The 26962-nt window shown below is 43.1% G+C and overlaps 2 protein-coding genes and 2 non-coding genes across 8 annotated transcripts in view; 3 read left to right on the top strand and 1 right to left on the bottom strand.

The window, feature by feature from the left end:
• Positions 1-4895, bottom strand: part of LOC123377537 (P2R1A-PPP2R2A-interacting phosphatase regulator 1-like) — a 36489-nt gene extending 31594 nt beyond the window's left edge. For both annotated transcript variants that reach the window (XM_045030579.1, XM_045030580.1), the window contains exon 1: positions 4477-4895. In XM_045030579.1, coding sequence (XP_044886514.1) covers positions 4477-4592 — 116 coding nt within the window. In that variant the 5' untranslated portion in view covers positions 4593-4895. The remainder of the gene's footprint in view (positions 1-4476) is intronic.
• A 3533-nt stretch (positions 4896-8428) lies between these two features.
• On the top strand, positions 8429-24887 carry PABIR2 (PABIR family member 2). Of its 4 annotated transcripts, none has more exons than XR_006582244.1 (11): positions 8429-8966; positions 11144-11222; positions 13203-13259; positions 13690-13733; positions 13814-13868; positions 14080-14181; positions 15477-15565; positions 16316-16377; positions 19383-19540; positions 21215-21311; positions 22514-22558. XR_006582244.1 is itself a non-coding variant. In XM_045030620.1 (10 exons), the coding sequence occupies exons 1-10, from the start codon at positions 8497-8499 to the stop codon at positions 22662-22664; spliced, it is 1206 nt and encodes a 401-aa protein (XP_044886555.1). In that variant the 5' UTR covers positions 8445-8496; the 3' UTR covers positions 22665-24887. The 4 variants fall into 4 exon arrangements, 2 of the variants coding, with proteins under 2 accessions (XP_044886555.1, XP_044886553.1); XR_006582243.1 differs by having other exon boundaries at positions 8433-8966; positions 16313-16377; XM_045030620.1 differs by lacking the exon at positions 19383-19540 and having other exon boundaries at positions 8445-8966; positions 22514-24887.
• On the top strand, positions 19432-19562 carry LOC123378144. The gene has a single exon (XR_006582486.1). It is a non-coding gene; the product is annotated as a small nucleolar RNA U109 (small nucleolar RNA).
• Positions 22280-22425, top strand: LOC123378143. The gene has a single exon (XR_006582485.1). It is a non-coding gene; the product is annotated as a small nucleolar RNA U109 (small nucleolar RNA).
• Positions 24888-26962: the final 2075 nt, after the last annotated feature.

Genomic DNA, 26962 nt, shown 5'->3' with positions numbered 1-26962 from the left:
CAGTCCTGGTGGTCATCATTGACTGAGAAGGATCGTGGGCAGGACACGCAGAGTTCTGGGAATAGTCTAGTACCAGCACGGGGGAGGATGGTGTGAGGGAATTAATCTAGCACAAAAACTATGAAAACACTAAAACGATAAACTGTACAAGATGCTAAAAACTATTTACAAATCTAAATTTTATCTTAAGGGATGAAGCCAAAGCTAAGGACACAGAGAAGTTCCAACCTGGACCATGCGACAGTGAGAAGGAACTGGAGAGGCGGTCAGTCTGACTCACCTTTTATCACCTCGGTCAGAGTCATGAGGTGAGCCAGGGCACATGCACAGATCAACGGACATTACTTTCAAATTCTCCAGCTCCAGGTGCATGGAACACATGCATAACCCACAGTGGAATACAATAGGGACCATCACTCGAAGAAAGGGCAGATTCAATTAAGATTAGTGGACTAGATTATTTCATGCAAAGTACTCTATTTTTAGATATACTCTAGTAGCAAGTTTTTTCTGCCATTCTCTACATTCCTGATAGCCAAAACTTTGCACTTTATGAATAAGCAGACTGTAGGAACTGAACACATTTTTACAGTAATTAATACTATAGTTTAAAGCCCAGTCCTGCAATCTGGTCAACGTGCCCACACACAGCCCCACTGACTTCTGAATGTGTCAGTCTGATTGCGACATTTGTATCGAAAAGTCATCTACTTTATATTTTGCTATCTTAACTCATTTCTGATCTCAAACAGATGGACACAACTACCATCTTATAAGAAGCTTTTTGTTTTTAAAAATACAAGCTGGACAGTGGCATTAGCTTGTTCTCCAAGGTGGGAACTGAGCTCTAGTTTAGTAAAGAAATTTTCAGAAGCTGAAACTCTCACAGTTCAAAATGCTTGTTGTATCTATTAGACAAAAAGAACTTTAGAATATTTTTAGTTTGTTCAATCATACGATCAGGTATCCTTTAAAAAATCGTAAAGGTTTAAGATTCAAACAGGGATCATGCCATATTGATAAATTTAATAATCTAAACGTTAGATGATGACAACTATTCCAACTGTAGTAAACATACAAAACAAGAACTGTAAGGCATTACAATGTATACACCCATTTGTTTCAATCACTCTCAATGACATTATGTTGGAAATTAATACAAGATAAAACTACTAAATAAGGCTTTACATTCTGCAGGAAACAGCTAATATCAACTTGTTCACAGAATCTATTTCACAAACTTTACATTCTTCCTTAGGAATTCAGTGCAGCCCTTTTCACCACAATTATACCCCATCTCTATTTGCCCATATTTGGCAATCACAGTTCTTGAGGAAATCATGAAGAAAACCCTCTCACCTGTTCCTCTTGCAGGTGACAATTAGTTATCATCTGATATAGGAAGTGGGTCAGGTAGAAGTTGAAACGGGCTCTGACCCAAAATTTAGAGATGAACTTTTTCCTCAGCTGAGATTAGTAGTGAAGAAATATCTATGGCATCTAATTTACAGGTAGACAGACAGCTGTCATAGTCAACACATCCTAGCTTTTTAGGATTGGAACCAAAACCCAGAGAAAAACAGTTAAGGGGCCATGGAGGGCCTGAAGAGTGGCCACGGTTGACAATTCTAACTACTTCTCTTTTACTGACTGTTTCTTTAACATTTAAATGCTAATCAGAAGACTAGAGACAAAGGCCATGATCTGCAAACTGTTCTGCATACGCAGCAGCACTGGTCAAAACTCAGAATTTCCCTTTCATGGGAAACACTTTGGAAACTAGTAAGAGTCAAGCTCTTATTAGATGATATTCACTTAACATTAATGACAACTGGAGATTAAAAAAAAAAAGCACAAAATTCTCTACTGTTCTTTTTAAACCAGTAATAGTAACTTTAGTTCTTAGAGTAGAAAGATTTACACCATTCACTGGGCTAGCCATCTACTAATAGCTTTCTTATAAATCTCATGTTTATAATCTACAAAATGAATGTAGAAAAAATACTAAAGACATGTGTACAAGGCTACATTTTAAGTAGGTAGTCTAACGTCTACAATATAGTTCCTGAATCTCTCACTATAGTGTTCCATTTGCCAACACAAGCTACAATTGTCGAAAATAAAATTAACAGGCCTGTTACCACACACAACTGTCCTCACTCATCTTTAATGCAGAAGTGAAACCCCTAGAGGGCCAAGTAATGTTCCCTCATGATTTGACTAAACTCTTCTCAGATAATAAATTATTTTAACTAAGGGTTTCTCAAACAGGGGTCGCCGCTTGTGTAGGGAAAGCCCCTGGCGGGCTGGGGCAGTGTGTTTACCTGCCCCGTCCGCAGGTCCAGCGGATCGCGGCTCCCACTGGCTGCGGATCGCAGCTTTGGGCCAATGGGAGCTGCTGGAAGTGGCGGCCAGTAAGTCCTGCAGCCCGCGCCACTTTCAGCAGCTCCCATTGACCTGGAGCAGCAATCCGCGGCCAGTGGAAGCCGCGATCGGCCGGACCTGCAGACGGGGCAGGTAAACACACCGGCCCGGCCCCCCAGGGGCTTTCCCTACACAAGCTGCGAGCCCTGTTTGAGAAACGCTGTTCTAACGTTTGTATAGTGCCTTGCATCATGAAGGATCTTAAGAGTGTTTACAATCTCAAACTGAAACACAAATAATAAAGTGATTGCTATTTCATCTACCGCTGAAATGTCACCCCCACCTCCGCAGGTGAATGCAACAGCTGTTTTAACTCCACATAGCACCACTACAAAATAGTTTAGAATAAGAAGTGAAAAATACAGTGTCTAACTGAAACATCAGGGAAAATTTAGTCAGGCAAATTCTAACTAGCTACCTACATATTTCCAAAGATACAAGGGCCAAAATAGTGGACAAGGTCTCAGTTTTACATCTTATCCAAAAGAGAACAGAGCACCAGATACCACTCTGAAGCATTAGTAGTATATCTACAGTTTCATATGGAAAAAACATACCAAATCATACTACCACTTTCTGAAACATCAGCATATCTCATCCAAATATTAAGTAACTCTGCTTAGCTACTGAGATGCAACTGGATACAAAACATGCTTCTGTTTTAAATATGAGAAAGACTGTACTCCACTACATTTTATAGAAACTCAAGTTACTGTTGCCTCAGAAGCAACAAAATCGTAGTACGGCAGTGTGCAGATACCTTGACATATGGGCCCAGTTACATCAGCTCAGGTGGAAAATTGCACATTAAATCTAGTCCAGGAATCCCCTGCGGATAGGTCAGCCAGTTGGCTCTTTCCATCTCTGGCTCTCACAGAAAAACTAATGTGGTGATGATGCAGTGGGCATATGCTCCTGATCTCTGGGGAATGGTTATGTATTTGACAACCTATGTATCAGTGAGAAGTACACTAAAACACATTCCAAGGAGAGGGAGTGTTTTAAACTTTCATCAGGAAAATCAAATCCTGCATTTAACCTGAACAACTGTGACCAAATATCAAAAGCGAGCTTGCTCCCAACAGCCACTTTAGGGAGGCGAGATGGAGACTAGACTGGGCACTTCCCCAGTTCATTAGCTCCTGGGGAAGGGACTGGAAAGCACGCTTGGACCAAAACCTATGTCTCCTGCTCCACCATACAAAAAGGAGGCAAGAAATCTGTGTCCAGAAAATAGGCCTCTTCACTTCACCCTAGAATATTGACAGGATGAGTCTGTGGAGGAGGTGAGGAACTCTCATCACAGTCCAGGGCTGGGGGGTGCAGGGGGAGGGGCGCCAGAACTGGGTCTCCCCTCAGCCCGGGGATGGGATGGGAGGGGGGGGGCAGGCCCGGGGATAGGATGGGAGGGGGGGGGCAGGCCCGGGTCTCTCCCCTCAGCCCGGGGACGGGATGGGATGGGAGGGGGGGGGCAGGCCCGGGTCTCTCCCCTCAGCCCGGGGATGGGAGGGGGGGGGGGGCAGGGACGGGTCTCTCCCCTCAGCCCGGGGATGGGATGGGGGGGGGCAGGGACGGGTCTCTCCCCTCAGCCCGGGGATGGGATGGGAGGGGGGGCCAGGGACGGGTCTCTCCCCTCAGCCCGGGGACGGGATGGGAGGGGGGGGCAGGGACGGGTCTCTCCCCTCAGCCCGGGGACGGGATGGGAGGGGGGGGCAGGGACGGGTCTCTCCCCTCAGCCCGGGGACGGGATGGGAGGGGGGGGCAGGGACGGGTCTCTCCCCTCAGCCCGGGGACGGGATGGGAAGGGGGGGCAGGCCCGGGTCTCTACCCTCAGCCCGGGGACGGGATGGGATGGGATGGGGGGGGGGCAGGCCCGGGTCTCTCCCCTCAGCCCGGGGACGGGATGGGATGGGAGGGGAGGGGGGGGCAGGCCCGGGTCTCTCCCCTCAGCCCGGGGACGGGAGGGGAGGGGAGGGGGGGAGGCCCGGGTCTCTCCCCTCAGCCCGGGGATGGGAGGGGAGGGGAGGGGGGGGGCAGGCCCGGGTCTCTCACCTCAGCCCGTGGATGAGGGGGGCACTGTTCGATCTCCTCAGGCTCCCCCCGTCGCTCGGGGCCGGCGCGCTCCCCGCCGGCAGCTCCAGGTCCAGCTCCATTTTCTCTTGAGCCATCGCGGCGGCTCCGGCTGCTCCCGCTCCGCCGCGAGGCCCATTCACTGGGGGCGGCCGCAGCGGCTCCTCATGCCGCCCCCTGCCCCGATCCGGCCCGGCCGCCCCTACAGGCCCCGCACAGGCCGCTGCAGGCAGAGTCCGGGGGCGCTGCGAGCCCGGCGAGCGGGGCGGCACCAGCAGCGCCCCATGCTGGGGAGACGAGAGGGGGCGGCTCCTTCCCCCAGCCGCGGCTCCCTCGGCTCCTCTCGGCTCCCTGCGCGCGGGGCCGCCCTTGCCGCCTCCTCGGGGAAACAAGCGACCGGGCCCGGAGTACCGCGGGGAAGCAGTACGCATGCGCCATAGCGAACCTGAATGACAAACGCAGCAGAGTCAAGAGGCGTCAGCACATGCGCAGTGTAACCGTAGTAAGGCTCCTGAGTTGCAATTGCGCCTGCGCAGTATATCAACGCCCAGAGAAAGTGGTTACGAAGATAGGAATGGCCATTGTGGGTCAGACCAATGGTCCAGCTAGTCTAGTATCCTGTCTTCTGAAAGCGGCCAGTGCCGGAGGCTTCAGAGGGCAGGAACGGAATAGCACACGTATCACGTGATCTACGGTGTGTGCATCTCCCACTCCCCCTTACTGATGGGCTGTGCTTGACCCATGCAGTTCCAGTGAGCTCCTGCTCCCTACCTGTAACTTCTGCAGGTTGGATCCTTGGGGGCTTTGTTATAGATTGTTAGCTGGGAGCCCATGGGCTGGAGGCAGGAACTCTGTGGTCTGGAAGCTGCTGTCTCACAAATGCAATATATAATTAAGCTGTGGAATTTACCTGACAGGGGCAAGAAACATCCCAGGGCACTTTTCATAAGAATCAAGTGATAACCTCAAGTATCGTGGCCATGTTCCCGCTCATCCATCTATCTACTGTCATACTACATACCTATATATCAGCCTCTGGGTTCTCAGTGTTTAGGGGTCATATTTGCAAGCTTTTTCCACAACCATGAAGACAACCCGTGGAACTCTTTCCCAGAGGATATTGTGAATGCCAAGATGCTAACAGGGTTCAAAAAAAGAACTAGATACATTCATGGAGGATAGGTCCATCAATGGCTTTTAGCCAAGATGGACAGGGATGACGTCCCTAGCCTCTGCTTGCCAGAAGCTGGGAATGGGCAACAGCAGATCGATCACTCGATGATAACCTGTTCTGTTAATTCCCTCCGAAACACCTGGCATTGGTCACTGGCGGAAGACAGGATACTGGGCTAGATGGACCTTTGTTTGGCCGTTCTTATGTTCTTATAACAAATGCCTTTTTTAAAAAATCAACCATAAGCACATCACTTCAGGAGCTGGAGCTTTAAGAAAAATATCAATCAGCATGAGACTCTCAATGAAATGTTGAGAGTTGACAATAGTGGAAGCATGTAAAAGCTGGAGACAAAGCATTCTGAGCTGTGAAGCTATCTTCCAGAGATTAGACAAATCCTGATTCTTTTATTAAATACTCAAAACTTTTCTGTTTGTTAAACCTCTTCCAGCATAAACAAAATAACACTCACACCAACCACCTACCTACCCTTAATACAGCTACCTAAATAGATCTTCCTAAAATCTGATAAGGAAAAAGAAGTAGAGACTCCATTAAGTCCGTTAGGGACTTCATTATTGATAATCTATTTCATATGGACAATACTCAGATACTACAGTGATGTTTGGCAGTACAAACCCCTAAAATATTTATTTATGCAAAACGTATTTCTCTCTCTATATATATATACCTACTCCTGTATCTATATTTACCTATCATCTTATATATCGTTATAGCTATTTATCTGCTTATTACCATAAATATATACTCAGCCATGTATCTATGGTCATACATAACTGTTTATATATCTATCTATGAATCTTCATATGACACATACTCCTTTTTGTATATAGCTATTGTTATGGATACTTATCTGGGAACTGCGGCCAATGGGAGCTGTGGGGACACGTGGAGCACTCCCAGAGTTTGCACCCCACACACCCCCTGCCCCAGACTCAGCCAGAAGCCCCCTCCCATACTCTGAACCCCTTGGCCCCTGCCGAGAGCCCGCACCCCAACCTCCTGCCCCAGCCTGGTGAAAGTGAGTGAATAGGGTTGCCAATTTTGGTTGGATGTATCCCTGGAGATACCATCACATGACATAATCTTCCATTAAAGATTAATCTTTAATTCCTGGAGGCTCCAGGCCAATCCTGGAGGGTTGGCAAGCCTAAGTGAAGGTGTGGGAGAGCGCGCAACAGAGGGAGGGGGGATGGAGTGAGCGGGCCGAGGCCTGGGAGAAGGGAAGAGGGTAGGGCAAAGGTGTTTGAGTTTGTGTGATTAGTCAGTTGGCAACTCTATCGGAACGATTGTTCCAGGCTTCCTGCAGATTCAGAAAAAGAAACGAAAACTGAGATTCTGGAGAAAAAGACAACATCTTCATAAAGGTGCTGGTAAACCATACTGTGACATTCCTCACTTAACATGTTACAGGGCAGGCAGGCAAAGATAGAAATGGTTGAGTGTTTGACCTTGCTTTGCTTGGCCAACAAAGGATAAGATCACATACAGCCAAAAACTACATGAGAAATCTTGGAGGAATCATACTGTACACATTTTGGCAAATTTTTGTAGCAAATTCCTGAAGATAAGGGCTAAATTGTGCACCAATGGTGCCCCAAATCCCCGATGATTTCTGTCGTTTTTGGCAATAATTTAAACACCTACCAGATTGGAGATACACCAGATTATGTGATGTGGCTATGGTCATATACTAGTCTAGTAGAGTATCAGAGGGGTAGCCGTGTTAGTCTGGATCTGTAAAAGCAACAAAAGCTGACACCATCAGCTCAGGATTAAACAAAGACTGTGAATGGCTTGCCAATTACAGAACCAGTTTCTCCTCCCTTGGTTTTCACACCTCAACTGCTAGAACAGGGCCCCATCCTCCCTGATTGATCTAACCTCGTTATCTCTAGCTTGCTTCTTGCTTGCATATATAAACCTGCCCCTGGAAATTTCCACCACTTGCATCTGAAGAAGTGGGTATTCACCCACGAAAGCTCATGCTGCAAAACGTCTGTTAGTCTACAAGGTGCCACAGGATTCTTTGTTGCTTTTACAGACAAAAAAACTTCAGGACCAGACTTCAAAGAGAAACTGCTGAGCTCCAGTTCATCTGCAAATTTGACACCATCAGCTCAGGATTAAACAAAGACTGTGAATGGCTTGCCAATTACAGAACCAGTTTCTCCTCCCTTGGTTTTCACACCTCAACTGCTAGAACAGGGCCCCATCCTCCCTGATTGATCTAACCTCGTTATCTCTAGCTTGCTTCTTGCTTGCATATATAAACCTGCCCCTGGAAATTTCCACCACTTGCATCTGAAGAAGTGGGTATTCACCCACGAAAGTTCATGCTGCAAAACGTCTGTTAGTCTATAAGGTGCCACAGGATTCTTTGTTGCTAGTCTAGTAGAGCGAACCACAGGAAAGCTGCTATGAGGTGTTGCCATCATGGATAATATAGTAAACTATTGCACAAGCAGAACCCCTAATTAACACGTTCCAAGAAAAATCCACAAGGCACTAGTGGTAATAGTGGGACTCGAACCCATACTCCATACATCCAACATTCAAAAACTCAGGCTCCAACCATTCCACAACGTCACAGTTCTTACTGCCTATTGGGCCATTTCAAATACACGCCCTCCCTGTTCAGCCAATCAGCGCACCCGCCCTTCCCAGGCGCCGGGGCTTCTCCTTGAAATCAAAGCTGGCCGGACGAGGTTCTTCTACGCATGCGTATTGGTATGATGCGGCTAAAAGGCGCATGCGCAGTTACAACACACCAGCTTTTGGCCCCCTAAGTCGGCTGCGTGTGGCGCATGCGTAGTGTTCCAGTGGCGGCGCGTTCCGTGTGGTGGTTCTCTAGGCCGGGTCGCTTGTTTCCCCGAGGAGGCGGCAAGGGCGGCCCCGCGCGCAGGGAGCCGAGAGGAGCCGAGGGAGCCGCGGCTGGGGGAAGGAGCCGCCCCCTCTCGTCTCCCCAGCATGGGGCGCTGCTGGTGCCGCCCCGCTCGCCGGGCTCGCAGCGCCCCCGGACTCTGCCTGCAGCGGCCTGTGCGGGGCCTGTAGGGGCGGCCGGGCCGGATCGGGGCAGGGGGCGGCATGAGGAGCCGCTGCGGCCGCCCCCAGTGAATGGGCCTCGCGGCGGAGCGGGAGCAGCCGGAGCCGCCGCCGCGATGGCTCAAGAGAAAATGGAGCTGGACCTGGAGCTGCCGGCGGGGAGCGCGCCGGCCCCGAGCGACGGGGGGAGCCTGAGGAGATCGAACAGTGCCCCCCTCATCCACGGGCTGAGGTGAGAGACCCGGGCCTGCCCCCCCCCCTCCCCTCCCATCCACGGGCTGAGGTGAGAGACCCGGGCCTGCCCCCCCCTCCCCTCCCCTCCCATCCCATCCCATCCCCGGGCTGAGGGGAGAGACCCGGGCCTGCCCCCCCCCTCCCATCCCATCCCCGGGCTGACGTGAGAGACCCGGGCCTGCCCCCCCCCGCCCGTCCCCTCCCGTCCCCGGGCTGAGGGGAGAGACCCGGGCCTGCCCCCTCCCTCCCATCCCATCCCCGGGCTGAGGGGAGAGACCCGGGCCTGCCCCCCCCCTCCTCCCATCCCATCCCCGGGCTGAGGGGAGAGACCCGGGCCTGCCCCTCCCCTCCCCTCCCCTCCCATCCCCGGGCTGAGGGGAGAGACCCGGGCCTGCCCCTCCCCTCCCCTCCCCTCCCATCCCCGGGCTGAGGGGAGAGACCCGGGCCTGCCCCCCTCTCCCCCTCCCCTCCCATCCCCGGGCTGAGGGGAGAGACCCGGGCCTGCCCCCCCCTCCCCCTCCCCTCCCATCCCCGGGCTGAGGGGAGAGACCCGGGCCTGCCCCCCCCTCCCCCTCCCCTCCCATCCCCGGGCTGAGGGGAGAGACCCGGGCCTGCCCCCCCCTCCCCCTCCCCTCCCATCCCCGGGCTGAGGGGAGAGACCCGGGCCTGCCCCCCCCTCCCCCTCCCCTCCCATCCCCGGGCTGAGGGGAGAGACCCGGGCCTGCCCCCCCCCCTCCCATCCCCGGGCTGAGGGGAGAGACCCGGGCCTGCCCCCCCCCTCCCCTCCCATCCCCGGGCTGAGGGGAGAGACCCGGGCCTGCCCCCCCCCTCCCCTCCCATCCCCGGGCTGAGGGGAGAGACCCGGGCCTGCCCCCATCCCCTCTCATCTCATCCCTGGCTGAGCTGAGAGAAACCTGGGCCTGCCCCCCCCCCATCCCATCCCGTCCCCGGGCTGAGGTGAGACCTGGTCCGAGTGGCTTGCCCCCCACCCCCGCAGTCCATAGCAAGGGCACTGGAACAATTTATACAGTGGGGTGCTGAGAGCCATTGAACCAAATCCTGTATATGATGGAAACCACTTCAAGCCGGGGGGGGGGGTGTGGTAGCTGCCCCCTCCCTTGCATCTGTGGTCTGTAAGGTGGGGTTGAGAGACTTTGGCCTGGTGTGTGCCCATTCCTGGGCTCAGGTGAGATGGGGGCCCTGCCGTGGCATCCTCCTACCACCATCCAGTGCCTTGTCTTCTCCATGTTTGAGAGGAACATGGTTTTGATGGTTGCTTCCCTCCCCTCAGGTGAGGGGATGGATCTAATGTATCTATCAGCCCTTCTCTCCCCATCTTGATGCTTATTCAACTGATCCCTATTCAAACTTCAGTAGAGACTCCAGCTCAAGAATGCCCACAAGTGGCTCCTCCCAACCATGATGCAGTGCACTGTGCAAGCCAGGAGTTCCATAATGCATTGGGCTAGCCCTGAAATGGGTTAATTATACAGTGTTTTTGTGGGGTGCACTAAGCCTTTGTATGAGCAAGCAAGACAGGCACTCCCCTTCCATACTGTCAGTAGTTGCTTCACTTTTTGTTGCTTCTTATGGACAACTAATTCCATATAATTCCCCAGGTTCTCCATGTAGGTTAGGCTCAGTTTAACTGTCACTTCTTCAAACCATTTGTGGTTCTTTGCAATGCTAGAATTGTGTTAATGGTATAAACCCTAGTTGGGGGAAGCAAGAGTGTGGGCACTAGCCTAGCATCTGCTTGCTAATTTCAGTCCCAGGGATTGGTCTGATGAATAGCACACCCTAATTAGAAGTGTGTAACCAAACCTTTTCTGAAGATCATAGCTGTAGCTGTTTTTTTCTAAAAAAAAAATTTTTTTAGACTTACGGAAGATGGCTGTCTATAAAAGGCCCCTGAGCAGTTTATCAAAAAATACTAGCGTTTCAGATACTGAAAAGTAGAATGAGACCAGTAATTTCACTCAGCTAGAGAGAAACTTGAGTCTAGCTCTTCAAAGATGATATGCTAGTATCCCCCATGCCCTTACCTTCTTTAGTTTTTTAAGTAATACTCCAAATAGAATGGGAAAATGTCAGTATCCTTGAAAAATGTAATACAAAAAGATTGTATCACTGATGTGTGCCTTAAGTTAAAGTAACTACTGTAATCTCTTTCAGTGATAATTCGCAGGTTTTTCAGCCTTATGTGTTGCGAACCCGCAGGAACAGTACAACGGTTATGAACCGTCACAGTATGGTAAGTAAGTTCACACCTCAACAATGTGTAATTGAGTGAGGAGAAATAAAAAGTTTAAACTTAAAGCTGTACTGAAATATTCTTACAGACCTCCTGGCTGGAAAATGGATTTCTTTTAATGCATATTTCCTCTGAACAATCAAGAAATTTTCTAGATGTAAGCAGGATACCTCACAAAGTGTATTACTGATTGATACCCTGTCTTTTTGTTTTGGTTAAAATTGCCCTGTAGTTGGGATACCATAACAGAGTGGAACCCAGCATCTCTTCTGGTTTCAAAGCTTAGTGCATTGAATTTGCCTGTGGGAAAGAGTAATTGCAATCTCACTTTAAAATAACCTTGCACAGTTGAACTGTGTCTAAAAAAACAAACCCCAAAAACCTTCCATTTACTTGACCATCTCTGGTAGGGTGACTAGTGCTAGCGGTGGACAGCTGGCTTCACAGGATCAGATTAAGAGAAGGTAATTTTAAAGTAATTCATATGCTGAACGTTACTCTACTGATTACTGTTTAGGGCTTTCAGCATACAATCCTGTAATTATTTCACTTTTCAAAGATGTTTGTAGGTCACTCTTACGTGTTTCCCAATCAGTTGTTAACTTGGACAAATCACAAGAAATAGCATTACTTTTTTTCAGCTAAAATCATTTTCTTCTTCGTGTTTTTAAACAGGGCTCTGGAGCTGTGCTCCGGCTCCGCTCCAGGCAAAAGCCTGCAGCTCCACTGCTCCGGAGCTGCTCCACTCCAAAACCCTGGAAGTAAAGATTAGGTCTTGGTTCTTTAGAGAGGTTATGGGACTCGAAAGGTCCTAAACATCTATAAAATACCTATTGCCTCTGTCTTACATTCAGCCTAGCAAAAGAGTGACAGAATTCCGGTTCTAAGCTTTTTGTTATGGAGCTGTCACTTCACTGTCTGCACTATGCCTAATATTGTTAGTAGTCATAGTAAACGTTTAGTTTATGGTAGTGCCCAAAGCCCTCGATTAGCTCTATGTGCTATACAGACCTAGCTATAAGACAGTCTTTGCCCCAAAGGGACTAAGTTTACTGCAAAGTGCTATTTCCAATATTTAAATTCCCTACAACTTTTCCCACTGGCACTTCTAAAAATTTGTGATACCATTTGATTTGACTTCATCTCTAGATTATCTGAGATAAATTACTGGGTTTAAGGTTTAAGAACAGTGGAAAGATTTTGTTCACAAGTACATAGTTAACTTTGTAATGTTCTAACTCAGTAGCTCTCAACCTTTTCAGACTACTGTACCCTTTTCAGAAGTCTGATTTGTCTTGCGTACCCCCAAGTTTGTCTTGCATACTCACTTAAACTACTTGCTTACAAAATCAGACAAAAATATAAATGTCACAGCACGCTATTACTGAAATTGCTTACCTTCTCATTTTTGCCATATTATAGAATAAATCAATTAGAATATAAATATTGTGCTTATATTTCAGTGTATAGTCCATAGTGCCATATAAACAAGTCATTGTCTGTATGAAACTTTTTAGTTTGTACTGACTTGGCTAGTACTTTTTATGTAGCCTGTTGTAAAACTAGGCAAATACCTAGATGAGTTGATGTACCCCCTGAAAGACATCTGTGTACCCCTAGGTATAGGTGTACCCCTGATTGAGAACCACTGTTCTAACTTATGCTCACATTCTTATTACAGTACCCCACCTTTTCTTAATGGTTTATATTATTGCTACTACATTTGAGGGCAGTAGCCAGTGGCATCCTACAGTGCTGAGAACTGTGCCATCCATTGATTAACCGAATGAACTTGGTAAGAAGACAGCACTAGCTATACTAAGGTCAACTATCATTTTACTACTATGTGGTCTGAGTTCTGAGCACTTATTAACACTTGGCTATCTTAACTCTAAATTAAAGAGAACATAGGTGACTGAGAATAGTCTGTATGCAGACTACTGATTTATGATTGAGAAGTGGATGTTTACTCTTTTCTAGTTGCTGTCATCATCTCCAATTCGAATTCCTAGCAGCAGACTTCATCAAATCAGAAGGGTAAATTGCATTATTCTACTTCAGATGTGATATTTTATCAAAACATTTAACTTTCCTTCTCTTCATGCAGTATTTGATATGGAAATGACACTGCTGGCATTTCTTCTCCATTAGATCAGTTTAGCTCTGTTTCATCCCCTAACCTCCAGTGTCACGTACAGTCTGGCGTGATGTCCTCACAGGGCTTGTTGTTTCTTCATATTGAAGTGCTTGAGCACTTAAAGCTATTGTTATGATCTAGATATGGGGCTCTGGGATGAACAGGGAGAAGTGGTGAGTTGGGATGGATGACAGGCCTTTCCTTCTTGAGTGTTACTCCTGCTGGTTTAAATTCTAAAGGCAGATGACTGAACTAGGAAAGAGTTCATTCAGCTTTGAGTACCATGATGAACTAAATATTGTGAAAGCTTATAGTGCTCATCTCCTGCAGGAGGAAGGAGTGGATTTAATGAACAGAGAAACAGCACATGAAAGGTGAGTGTGACTGAAACAAAATAAGAAAGTAGCCAGACTTGTCATCTTTGTAGCCACTGATGGGATTTTTTGTGTTTTAGGGAAGTGCAAACAGCAATGCAGATAAGCCAGTCATGGGAGGAAAGCTTGAGTCTGGTAATCTCTTTACAGATGTTTAAATTTTTAATTCTACTTCTACACTTAACCATTGGATTTAAGGAAAAAGTGGAAATAACTTGGGAAATAATTTTAGAAAACATACGTTTGGTGTTCTAGTTGCTCCACTGATTTGGCCATTGAAATGTTGTGGCTCAGGTTGTAATGCAATGTACTATGTCAGTTTAAGGATGAAATTTTGTATTTACAGAGTGACAATGACTTGGACAAGTCTGAGAAATCTTCCTCTCCAAAGAGAATAGACTTCATCCCAGTTTCCCCAGCACCTTCACCCACACGAGGAATAGGGAAGGTAGGATAAACAAAGAACAAGAAAGAAAACACACATTTCAGATTAAGATGAACTGCAAAGGATTTTTTTAAACTCCCCAAACTAATTTACTGTTTTTAAAGAAAAAAGTCTATTACCATTGTTAAATCTAACTACTGTTGACTTTTCTCAATATCTAAAATTTACTACCTAAGCCTGCAAAATCTGACCTGCTGACTTCCTGGTTCCTTCACTATACTGAGTGACTTCAGCAGCTGCATTTTTTGTGCTTTTGGGGAGGAAAGATGCTAGGGAAGTGGCTGTGGTAATCAAGTTGAAGGCCTGGATGAGATCTTAAGATGTCTAAACAGAAAGAAAAAGATGGATCTTAGAAATACTGTGGAGGAAGCAGCAAGATTTGGATATAAGCTGTATGTGTGGAGGAGAGAGAGGGAGGAGTCCAAGACCCCAGTTTACAGATCTTTCCTTTTACTCTGCGTTGCTCCTGGATCTCTTGATTGCAGACTCGGGAAGGGTGGAGTGGAGACAAAGACCCTCCCCCTAGCACCACCTTTTTTCCCTCCCAGTGAGAATCCGATAGAGATTGAGGTGGAAATCAGCAACCATGTTTACTTCTTGGCCTTGTCTTTACTGAAGTTATCACATTCTTCCATGGTTACTGTATACAGCCACAGTATTTTTACCACTGTCAGGGAAACTGGCTCTAAGCAGTGCTGGTGTATGATGGTAAGATGCTGGCTGTTTGTCTGGATAGTAGTGTTTACAACTGTCTCAAAGCAGACTTGACTGAGTTTGACAGACATCAGTATGCATGCAGCTCCGTTGGCTGAGTTCAGCTGCAGGAGCACAGAATGGATGCGAAGAGTCAGACACTGTTGCCAAATTCATATTACAATTTTTTTCAACAGGAGAAAAATATATGGAGTATTTTAAATAAGCCTGGGTTGTTTTTTGAGAGGAGTGGTATAAAGATTAATATAGTCCTCTGTACTGATGTTTCGAAGTAAGGGCAGAACAGGGACCAAATCCTATTTGGATAACATGGTTCTTTCTCTATCTTAAATTTTGATTTCAGAGTTTTTATTTTGAAGCATTTTGACTGTTAATTTGAATGAAGTGATGCTTTTAGAATATTTTGTAAATTCAATTTTACAGACCTCTTAGATTTGGTTTTAATTTCCTATTCAAGCTTCCAGTAGGTTATTGTATTGTTGGCCTTGTTACTTTCACTGGGGGTTTTGGTTGGGGTGGGGAAAAAGTATTGATTATTTAAAAGGAAGTTGCAGAAGTATTTTACTGTGTAATTCTTTTCCCAGCAATGTTTTTCACCATCCTTACAAATGTTTGTGAGTAGTAATGGATTACCTCCAAGTCCTATTCCTAGTCCGACAAGGCGATTCTCAAAGTAAGTCAAATTGTCTCAAAGTAACAAATGCCTAGTTTCAATAGTAGTCTGGCAGTTTGACAGTTCAGTGTTAACATTCAGGCCTGGAAATTGGTTTGAAGCAATTTTCATTTGTAATTTCAACTGGAATCCATTAATAAAGTGACTTCTGGATGGTTCTAGTTTTGTCCTGCTTTAAAAGGTGGCTGTAGTTTCCTTTCAATATTTTGTCAACAGGTCATCTTTAGAGCTGCTTTTTTTTTTAAACTGCCCTGATGTTGAAATTAGAGACTCCACCATTGCCCCACACACCCAAAAAATCTTTGAACGTTAAACTTTGCAAGAGGAAGTTGAATGCTAGCGTCCTTTGAATTCTCTTCAAATTTAGATTAGACTGGGTCCTTCATAGAGAATCTCAGAGCGCTTACCAGACAGACTTTTTAAACCCCCCAGATGTATACAAGCAGTATTATATCTGACTTACAAATGGATAAAATGAGGCTGACTTTCCATAAGTAAAGAGAAATTAAATGACCTACCAAAGATCATATGGTAAATTATCCTTCTCTAAGGAGACACAACACATTTCAAAAGCTAACTTTTCTGTTTAACTACAGTATCAGGCTCCCAATTGCCTAAGTGTTTGAACTGTTTTAAAACAGGAATTCAGTTTTTAAAATGTGATTGTATATTGGTTTAGTATATAAAACATTTTGTTCAAGCTTAAATTTTTTTAGAATTTATTGATCCTAGTCTTGGCTCTTTTAGCAGGAGGAGTCAGAGTCCAATCAACTGTATCAGGCCCAGTGTTCTTGGTCCTATTAAAAGGAAAGGTATGTTTAAATACTTCTGATATTTTAGAGATGTGGTTGTGAATTGTGGTCACTAGATAGCATTAGGATTTAAAGACAAAGTCCTAAGCTAAGCCGTAGCCTTTCCTCAAAATATAGTGCACGCTCTTCCATGATGTATTGGTATTTACCAATGCAGACTTCCAGCTGTAAAATAAAACAAAAGGGCTTGCCTAAAATACTATAAATTAATTTATAAATCTGACTAGTCACTTGTATCTACTATTTAAAACTTGGAATGTTTTTCACCTTTGACTATTAGTAAAAATGGGCTGGAGACTGGAAAGATTGACTTGCTAAAAATCAGATGTAAATCAAAATCTATGCTGGATGGGCAATCATTTTTAGCTGCAGGAAGCTGTAAATTAAGACTAATTCTAAGATATATATGCTTCACTTTCTGGGAGGCTTTTTTAGATTCTCTGGCAGGGTGGATCAAAACATTTAAAAAAAATCAAAATTTAAATACAGGCTTATGTCTTTAAAATAAACCTATTTAAAATTAAACTTGAAATTGACAATCCTATGTTTTACTAGGCTACTTTATGCTCTAACATTTAATCTAAACACGAAAGTTATTAAGCAGTGCGTGTTTGCTGCCACGTTTTGAAGACTGTTATACCACGAACTGGTAGAAGTCAGGTTAAGCACCTCGAGCCAGTGTCTAAGTATTTAAGCTAGGTTTGGACTGGCTCTTCTGAGGGTATAAAGAGAATATTTTTCTTTTCCGCTTATTCATCCAGTTCAGTTACTACTTCATTCAAAGTTAAGAAACTAGTTGGGAGTTGAAAAAGCAGGAAAGCTTGTTTCTCTCTTCCACTCTATGAACAAAAAGTATGTGAGAGCATGAGGTCTACTAGTTCTAAAATCTTGAAGGACATGGTGACCAAAACCAACCAATCAATTCAGTTCACTAACTACAGATAATACTTACTTTTGTTTTAATAAATCCGTTAGTATTAAATACAAAACATGTTTTTTAATTTTTCTCTTACATAGCCAACATTTTAAGGTAGTCTTATTTTTAAAATATGCTGGTTTTATGCATTTAATAGAATTTGAATTTCTAGCCAAATAGATCTTGACACAAACCACAAGTAAAGATTAAACTGCTAAACAAACCACAAGTAAAGAGTTAATCTAGTAAATAAAAATTTATGAATTATGCATTTTAGCATAAAATGTAACCTGAATAAATAAATTTGAGCTATATAATTGCTTAAATATAGAGTATCCTGGTTAGCAAAAAGAAACACCAAATTTAATATAAAAAGCTATATTTAGTTGCATATCCCCATGGTTCAGTGGATACCAACTAATGAGAATCAGCCTGTCCTTAAGAAAATAACAGAAGTACAAATGCAAAACATAATAATCAATTATTTAAATCAAGATTTCCGGCTTGATGATTTAAATATTTATTAAAATTGGTGTCCACCCTGTATTCTGTGGCTCCCTCTGTATTTAACCATCTTTGTTATACTAGAAATCTATCTGGCTTCCATAAATGATGTTCTGAAGGAAATGCATTGTATAGTGGTACATTTCAAAAGTTTATTCTAATTATAGAAGTATTCCTTTTTATGTTTACTGAATATCTTCGAAATTTTATATCCAATGTTTGTTCTATATTACAAAAGTTCAAAAGATGAATATTTTTGAGAATTAGAGGGATGGAAGTAGCAGAGTACACAGTGTTTTTTTCCCTTTGAAAATCTGTATTTCTTAACCAGAAATATGATGGTGTTTGAAGTAAAACTTAGAAAAAATTTCCATACTGTTATTAATGGACACTGCATTAAACTCAGGGATTAAGAAAACTAATTTATCTATGCTTATGTGGCAAGTACTTCTCCACCCTCCACCTACTCCCATCCATTTCTGTTGATCTTTCCTTACTCAACCATACCAGAGACATCTCCTTTTATTCTCCCCAAGTATGTATTTATGAAATTGTGACGTTGATTTGTTTTTTCTTTTTTTAAAGAAGCAAAGTGGCAAAATTGACCTCCTTCTAATCTGTCAAATCAGGTCCAATTTATTTCAAATTTTATTAAAAAAAAAAAACAAAAAAAAAACCCCTACCTTTGCTGCAGATGCCACTTATCTAGTTTTGAGGGGGGAATGTGAAGCAGCTTTTAGTACCCATAGTGAAACTCACAGTGTAAGAAGCCAAAGTACATTAGAGTGGACCACTTAAAGCAAAAGCACAGTACAAGTAAAGTCCAAACAGGAGCCTGGTTTCCCATTCCCCACTCCACTTTGGTGCTTTTTGGAAATGTGAGTTTGCTCTTCTACTGGAAACACAAACCAGTTTTAATTATGAATAAGACTGATTTGGTCATGGAAGTCACAGAAACCATGACTTCCAGCGACCTCTGTGTCTTCAGCATGTGGTGGTTGGGAAGTGCAGGGTCCCCTGCAAGGGCAGGGAGCTGTTGGGTACCCCCGTGGCCTCTAGCAGCTGCTGTGGGGGACCCTAGCCACTGCCCAACTGCCCCACTTTAGGCAGTGTGGGGACCTGCAGACGCAGATCCCCATTTTGTCATGGATATTTTTAGTAAAAGTCAGGGACAGGTCACAGCTTCTGTGAGGTTTTTGCCCATGACCTGTCCCTGACTTTTACTAAAAATATCCATGACAGAATCTTAGCCTTATTTATGAATAGTCCTTAATCATAAATGTCACTCTAAATACATCTAATTCCTTTATAGCCTCCTGAAATACATAATTCTTGTTTCTTTAAACTCTTAAATTGCTTAGTGGTTCTTAGTCTGCATTTATTACATGGTAACATGTATAGTCAGAGCCATAAACTGAAACAATCCCTAATAGGAAAGACTCGGCATATCAAAGTGTTATGTTGTAAAACAGTGAAATGCTAGCTGTTAAAATATCTTCTAGTGGTAAAAATGATACGTTACTATGCAGCCTTCCTGTAGAATTTCACATTTCTTGAAAGAGTTGTCTGACCTTTTTCTTCTCAGTTTATGTGAGGATCCCGAGTATTTTACATCTGTGTTCTTTAGCTTCAATCTGCATGATGGAAGCCATCATTATTTCATCAAAGGAGAATGAACATATTCCTTGCATGCTACAGAAAATGAGTTTTCAGGGCTGCCAGTCTTGGAGTAAAGGCTGAGTGGTAGTGTATTTCTCCTACATTATGTACACAAAGTTCATTTATAGTATGTTTTTAATGTAAAGCCTTTCAATTAGTTCCCCAAGCTGGCACTAGAACTGCTATAAGTTAACTGGAAGCTGAAAAAGTAGTCCTCAAATTTCAAATAGACTTTTGCTGGTCGACAGTGAATTAAACTACATCTGAAAAATCTCATGAACCTGGCAATAAAAAAGAAACTGAAAAATACTAAAGTATCAGATAACTGAACTTTGTATGAGAAACTGATAAATGCACTGGGGATCATCCCATGGTATAAGGCATTGGTGGGTAACCTGTGGCCTGTTAGAGTAAGTCACTGGCGGGCCATCAGACTGTTCATTGACATTTGCACCCACGCCGCTTCCTGCAGCTCTCATCTTCTGGGAATGGCAAACCGCGGCCACTGGGAGCTGCAGGCAGCCGTGCAAATGTAAATGAATGATCTGACGACCTGCCAGCAGATTACCCTGATGGGCTGCAGGTTGCCCACCACTGGTATAATATACTAAAGATACGGGCCCCAATTCTGCCTTTTACACTTGCAATCCCAAAAAAGTCAACGGGTTTACATGGGGGGGTGAGGATGTAATCTGTCTCGCAGTGAGGAAGGAGAATGATCAGCTGTTGTGCCAAATATTTTTTGTGTTGGGCTTTGTGTGTGCTTTCATGCTTGTCAGTATTAGTCTTAATATCTAGGAGGGCATTCTTGGGTCCAAAATGGACACATGCTGTTTAAAGTTCTCAAAGTTACTGATATTGTGACAATAGATTTTTTTTTTTTAAAGTGAACAAAATAGGAGCGATTGCCTGCTCTTAAATATTTAATTTAAGAGAACGATATGCGGATGGCCAGAAGCTCCAAGTTCATATATTTCCATTTACTAAGGCAGGAAACTGGTCCATATAGCAGCCCAGTTTTAAACAAGTTATACAGCTGGCTGTAAGAACGAGTCCTTTTAAATCACTTACATTTGACAACATATGTTTTAAAGCATATACAAGCTCTGTAATTCTAAATATATAAAAATTTAAGCTTAACATCTCTGACAAATAACTTTCTAAAATATTGAGTATGAGACACTGCACAAGGGGCAAATTTCTATTCAACATTTCAACAAACACTGCAGAGTGCTCACTTCTATGTTGGAAACCAGCACCTATTTAACAGCACAGCGCAACACTACACATTACTTCAGGGCAGGGAATGAAGAATACAGTATGCAAATGAAACTGTAAAAGGAGTTGATATAGGCAGGATGAAATCAGAGTTTGAATTTGGCAAGACACTGGTTCTAGATTCCAACTCTTATGAAAAGTGCTGTGAGATCTTAGAGTGACCAGAGCCTTTGTTTTGCTGCACTTTCAGTGCAGCATTGTGTCCCTTAAACAATGTTGAAGCATTAGTTCAGTACAGACTCAAAGGTTGGACTGAATAATCAAATCAATTCCTGTGGCTTTAGGAGTGTTAGGGCTCTTACCAAGCTCTGACCTGGTTGAATTGGAGATCTGACAAGATCACAGTGCAAGATGTTATGCATGTAATTACGTACTATATGGGACACCCAAAATAGTCTTGGATAGAAAGAACTTTGAAGTTACTCTGCTGAAGATATTTCACAGAACCAAACAAGTTTGACTGTTAATTACTTTTCTCAGGTGAAATGGAAACTGAAAGCCAGCCAAAGAGACTTTTCCAAGGAACTACCAACATGCTTTCTCCTGATGTTACACATCTGACAGATTTCAGTTCATGGTAAAATATTGTATTATAAACACAAACGCCAAAGCAGAGGTCATTTAGAAATCCTCAGCACCTTGGTTTTTCAGAGGAATTTTAACTTGTGCTAAATTTGCATTTACAGACTAGTAGAAACTGTTCTCCAACTGTCTGGAATTAGTGTTTTCTTGCTTGCTGTTTGGCTGATTTGACAAGCTGCCCATAAGTGCTTCACTCTTTGTGGTAACATCTCACAAGAACCATTTTTGATACCTGGAATAGGCAGGGAATCCTTGCTGCTCACATGCCAGATGCTTTATAGTAAATTATATTGTTCTGTGGTGTCCTTACTTTCCCTCAAAGCAGAAATCACTCAATATTGACTATAATTTGCTGTCTGTATCACCTGCTAGGTGCCCTGCTGTTCCAGAATGGTATAGTGAGCAGAATATTTGTGGAAGTATAGTACCACATATCTCCTGGGCATTCCCAGAGGACATGAAGCCAAATTCTTATTATGATATTCCACTGTTAAGATTATATTGATGTATCTCAGTCTAATGTCTGTTTCATAGAAACAGGAAGGTGACTTGTCGGCTTGAGTCTTGTCTCTTTCCAAGGAGACATCAAATAATTTAAGTGGTTCTAAAATAACAAACTTCTTCCCGAGTTTTGTAGAATTGGAAAGCCGCCTAGAATTAGTGAGAATTGTGGCATTTTTCAACAGTTACAAAGTGCCGGTTTGCAAGTAATCTCCAATCATGATAGCCTTTAAAATCCAAGTGTGGGAGAATTTTCTTAAGGGAAAAAAAACTATTTTGCAAGATCCCGCTTTGAATGATGTATTTGAGAGCCAACTGGCTAATCAGTGGCATCAAAATAGCTGTATTACTGGAATCTTCATTAGAAAAAAAAATTATTTCCCTTGTAATTGTTAAAGGTGCTACTTCTATTAACTGACTTTTCCTTTCTACAGCTGGTTGAAGTTTTGGTGTCAATTTATAATGCATGTTTAAAAAAAAAAAAATTCTGCTCCTCTTTCCCTTAAGGAGCATGAATGTATCCATAACATGCTAGAGGAAAATAAAGAGTCTTCAGGGCTGCCAGTCTTGCAGTAAAGGCTGAGTGGTAGTATGTCTCTCCTACATATTTTTTTTTTATTTATTTAAAGTGCATTAGCTTGGTATGCCAATCCATAGTTCACATGTTCTTAAGTAACCATTTTTCTTTGTCTCCAGTTTGTCTTCAGATATTCTCGATAGGAGTAGCAGCAGTATTGGTTCTTCCTCTGATTCACTGGCTAAAGGCAGCATTACCACAGAATCTCCAGTAACATGCTCAAACTCATGCTCTTCATTCATTTTGATGGATGATCTCTCACCTAAGTGACTTAATCTGTTCTGACTCAGTGTTTGGCTGTGCTGTTTCCTTGCTGTACATTTCTACAGAGAAATGAAGAACTCCGATCCTTGATAATCTTTAACATGAGGATTAAAATACTAATGGAAAATTAATGTAATCTTATTTCTTGACAACTCTTCCCAATGGTTTTGATTTAGCCTTAATGGACACTTTAGACCTTATTAATGTCTGGTTTTGATTATTTTACAAACAAGATGTCTGTTTAGTTTATACTAACTCTTCTTTGTTTTAAAGAAAAAACCTTTTGATTCCGGAATAGGCATCTTTTTACAATATTAGTGTTATTATTTCTAGGAAAATACTGTATGCTGTTACTGTCATGGTCACTTTGTCTGGAGAAACACGTGGTGGTTGCAGAGATGTTTGGAAATACTCATTTATCTTTGACAGATTCTTTTTAGTAGTAAATTAGATTTCTCTAGATTATTTCATAAACAATTTCTGGTTGGGGTAAATATCTAATTTCTCCCACTAACTCAAAGTAAAATTATTCCTCTCACTCTGTAGTTGCAGCTATCCCCAGCCATTTCTCCCACAGAAGGGGAAGAAATGCTTGGCTGTCTCTAGTGCTACTGGTAATTGCTTCATTGCAGTTGAACACTATGGTTCTGGAAGTTGGTTGTGTTTAAAACAAAACACAGACACTTCTAGGGTGACAAGCATATTTATCAATAGGGGAAATACAAATACCCTGTGTGAAACATGGTTAACATAACTGCATAGTTCTCTTCCCACACCCTTCATCCAGGAGATTCTATGGAAGATGGTAAATATTCATAAATATTTGGCCAAGGAGAAATAATCCCTGCCTTGATCTAAAATGCATGGTGCAAGTAACTAAGTTACTTAAACTACTGAGGAAAGAAGAATGTGCATGGTGTCATCAATGTCTCCTGTGGCATTGAGGCCATAGGTATTTTTGTGCCTTAGGGGACATTGTTAAAATTAAGGAATGTAAAACTGGTGGGTGGGCAACAGACTTAGTTTGTAGAGTGCTTACCAGATGCTGTCTTCAGCGTTGCTTTCTCTTAGTGCTTGCTGTTTTTCAAGGTGTTTCTTCCATTGGGAGGTGCTATGGAGAGTCCCAAATATTCTGTAAGATAGCAGTGTATGTGTTCCTGTCACAGCTGCTGTATAGCTTTATGCCTTTGTCTGCCTTACAGAGGGCAGGCCACTAAATTAACTTTAATTTCTAGGGAAAGGCTTTAAGGTTGGATTGGATATTAGTCTGCATACCATTTAAGGAGTTACATTTGAGTAGTAGTCTCGATACAGTACCTTGGTCAGTCTGAGGTAATACAATAGTATACTTTTTAAGACCACCTAACTGGGCTAAAATAAATCCATTTGTAATCTACTGTTATTTATTATTTATAAACTATGTAAAAAAAGTCTGTGGTGATGAATTATAGTATTTTTTTATGATTGAATAAGGTTTTTTATGTTCAGTAATTGCTGGTTGGTTTCTATTTAATATGCAACATTGTCTGCCAGAATCATAAGCTTCCAGTTTTGAATGTTTGTAAGGTAACACAAATGCTTTTGTTATCTAAAAGTACAGCTTTGGATTTTTGAAAGAAAATAGCACTGAATGTAAAGTAAGTGTGCTTTAAAGATGAGCACGGTCTCTGGCAATACTGTCTGGCTAAGAAAGGGGTGGGAGCACCATATTTTTTCCACTCTAAAGAGGTTTAGTTTCCAATAGACCTGTCCTACATAGCATTTTACTTTTCAAGTGTTTGTTTTAAATTGTACTAAGTACCATAAATGGCCAATAGAGGCACTTATCTGTATTATCACTTCACCTGTGGAGCATTAGTTTCCCTGCCTCAAATAAATGTGCATATTGTAAAATATTCTCCAGTGGTGCCATTTTTAAATGAGCTCTACAGTATTCAATGTTATTATTTGTATATGCACAGTGCTATTTCTTGCATTTTGGCTTTAACTTAATAATTTTTATCCATGCTAATACTTTGCAAAATGTCAAAACAGCCTTGCAAAGTATTGATCAATAGTCTGTGAAAGTACAACTTATCATTGCCCCAGTTTCATTATACCATGCGTTTTATCGGTCCTGTGACTGACTTAGAAATCTGCACAAGGGGTAGCAAAACAAAGCTTCTGCATGCTTTCTTATAGCTGAAATCACAGCTATTGCTTTTTTTTTTGGGGGGGGGGGGGGGAGGACTGACTAATCTCTCTGTACAAGTGTGTATTCAAGATTTCTGTTTTTGTTAGTAGTGGGGACTGGCCTTTGTAGAATGTAATCTTCATAAAACAAATGCACAACTATTCAATTTTGTTACCTTTTTTTTTTTTAAATGGTCTGACTCTTCTCCACTCTTTGGAGGTCTCTACTGCTCACTAAAACTGCGTTAAGATACTGTCCACTTGTTTGATAATGCATGTCATCTTGTGGTCCTGATAGGCCTCGTCTCACTCAAATTTGTTTCACACAACTAGCTGTATGTAAAACCACTTCCTTTTAAAACTAGACATGTCAATCTTTCTTTGAAATACACGTTAGAATAAATTGCATATGAGCGACTAGCATATACACATCCAGTTATGAACCAATTTTGAATAATTTGTACTCTAAAGCTGTTAAGGAAAAGAGACCCCAAACTGTTAACCCAGCCCCAGCTATAGATAGCCAAAGGGTGTAAGGAAAACAAACAAATATAGTGTACTACGTATGTTGAGTACTTTATTTTCTGTATTATCATCCATACTTCTTAGAATTGGCAGGGGTTAGCTATAGTTATTGAAAGAAAGTCCACTAGTCAGAATACCTGCAGACGTCCGTATAGGTCTGATGACTAAGCCCTACTCTAAGAAGTGGATCATCTTTATTCTGTTATCCCTTTTCTGATTTGGTGATGTCTGTACCTCGCTTTTTCTCATGCTAATGCTGAATTTTAAATGTGGGATCAACAACAAAAGCCTGTGCTTAAATGTCTTTTCCTTTCTGCATTCTGTATGTTTAAACAAGCTTTCCTACAGTATTTGTATGTAAGCTGGATGTGAAAATGTCAATAGCTGGTGCTACAGCCTTCACTGGCGAATCTAGTTTTATCATGCAGAAGACAAATGAATCAATCCTCCTGCTGAGTAGTGTAGAAACACTGAAGGGAGAAGAGTTGGTCATTGAGTAAATTGAAATGTCTAAGCACTAACCAACATTTCACATTTACATATTTTTCAGAAAGTCAAAGATTTCAATCCCACAGTGAGAGCTGTGTGGGCAGATTCCTTTGCTCTCAGAGCCTTAATTAAAGCTATAGGGCTCTGTGTAGGTTTACTTGAGCAAATCTCACTGCAGGATTAGGACAAGTTTTTCTGTGGTGCCTATAGATAGGATGGAATCATCTGCTTCATGTTCACTAGTTTGCAGATGCAAATTAACATTCTTGTAGAGCCAACCACCAATCCATTTATCATGCAAAGGTAAAGATGAGGGATCCTCTTTTCCATAAAGGAATATCATCCACCTACACCCTTCCTGGTAACTCCATAAAAAAGTAATTTTGTATTAAAGTTTCATACTCCTTTTATGAAGTTACTATCTGAGTGGATAGTACAGCTAACTTGCTTCTCTTATCTAAGCTTTTGCAGCCTTTGATTACTTTGCCTTTAGAGGAAAAGCTAAAAAATACTGCCTTAGAGCTATTTGGTACAGTTATTGTAAGAAAAGCTTCTTGGTTTCCAGGACCATCATACAGCTAATGTCAATAGTAGTGTTGCATTTTTCCTCATCTGTCTTAAACAAATATTCCATCTGTGTCTTGAGAGAGCCCTTTTAAACTGGGAGGATAGTCACCTTTTACGCCACTTAATTTCTAGCAACCACCAAAAAAAGCCTTTTTCTGTCTGTAACAGCAGAGTACATACTTTTGGCCATTAGCATTTTTCCAGGTCTAAAGCCCCCTTCTGTCACCCATTCACACACCTCCAGCTTTCTCTCTGCAATTTGGGATGCTCCCTCTGCCAGGTCACTGCGCTTTTTCTCCCTTTATCATGTAAACCACCTCATGCACTGGCTGGGCAGTGAACACTTCCCCACAGGCTGGTAGGGAAACCCAGGCCTGCCTTTTACTCTAAATTCCAGCTCAGGGATCCTCTAATCCAGTGGTTCCCAAACTTGTTCTGCCGCTTGTGCAGGGAAAGTCCCAGGCAGGCTGGGCTAGTTTGTGTACCTGCTGCGTCCGCAGGTTTGGCTGATCCCAGCTGGAAGCGGCGGCCAGTACATCCCTCGGCCCGTG

The sequence above is a fragment of the Mauremys mutica genome, chromosome 9 (assembly GCF_020497125.1).
Source record: "Mauremys mutica isolate MM-2020 ecotype Southern chromosome 9, ASM2049712v1, whole genome shotgun sequence".
NCBI classification, from domain to species: domain Eukaryota; kingdom Metazoa; phylum Chordata; order Testudines; family Geoemydidae; genus Mauremys; species Mauremys mutica.
Note: the sequence above shows the minus strand (reverse complement) of the source record. Positions and strands in the feature narration are given on the sequence as shown.

Bases quoted from the DNA above. Each gene is read 5' to 3' on its own strand.
- PABIR2 (XM_045030618.1), top strand. From the start codon at position 8,497: ATGCGTAGTGTTCCAGTGGCGGCGCGTTCCGTGTGGTGGTTCTCTAGG. The intron at 15,566-16,312 runs GTAAGTCAAATT...TGGCTCTTTTAG, and splicing joins CCGACAAGGCGATTCTCAAA to CAGGAGGAGTCAGAGTCCAA. The intron at 16,378-21,214 runs GTATGTTTAAAT...TACTTTTCTCAG, and splicing joins TGGTCCTATTAAAAGGAAAG to GTGAAATGGAAACTGAAAGC.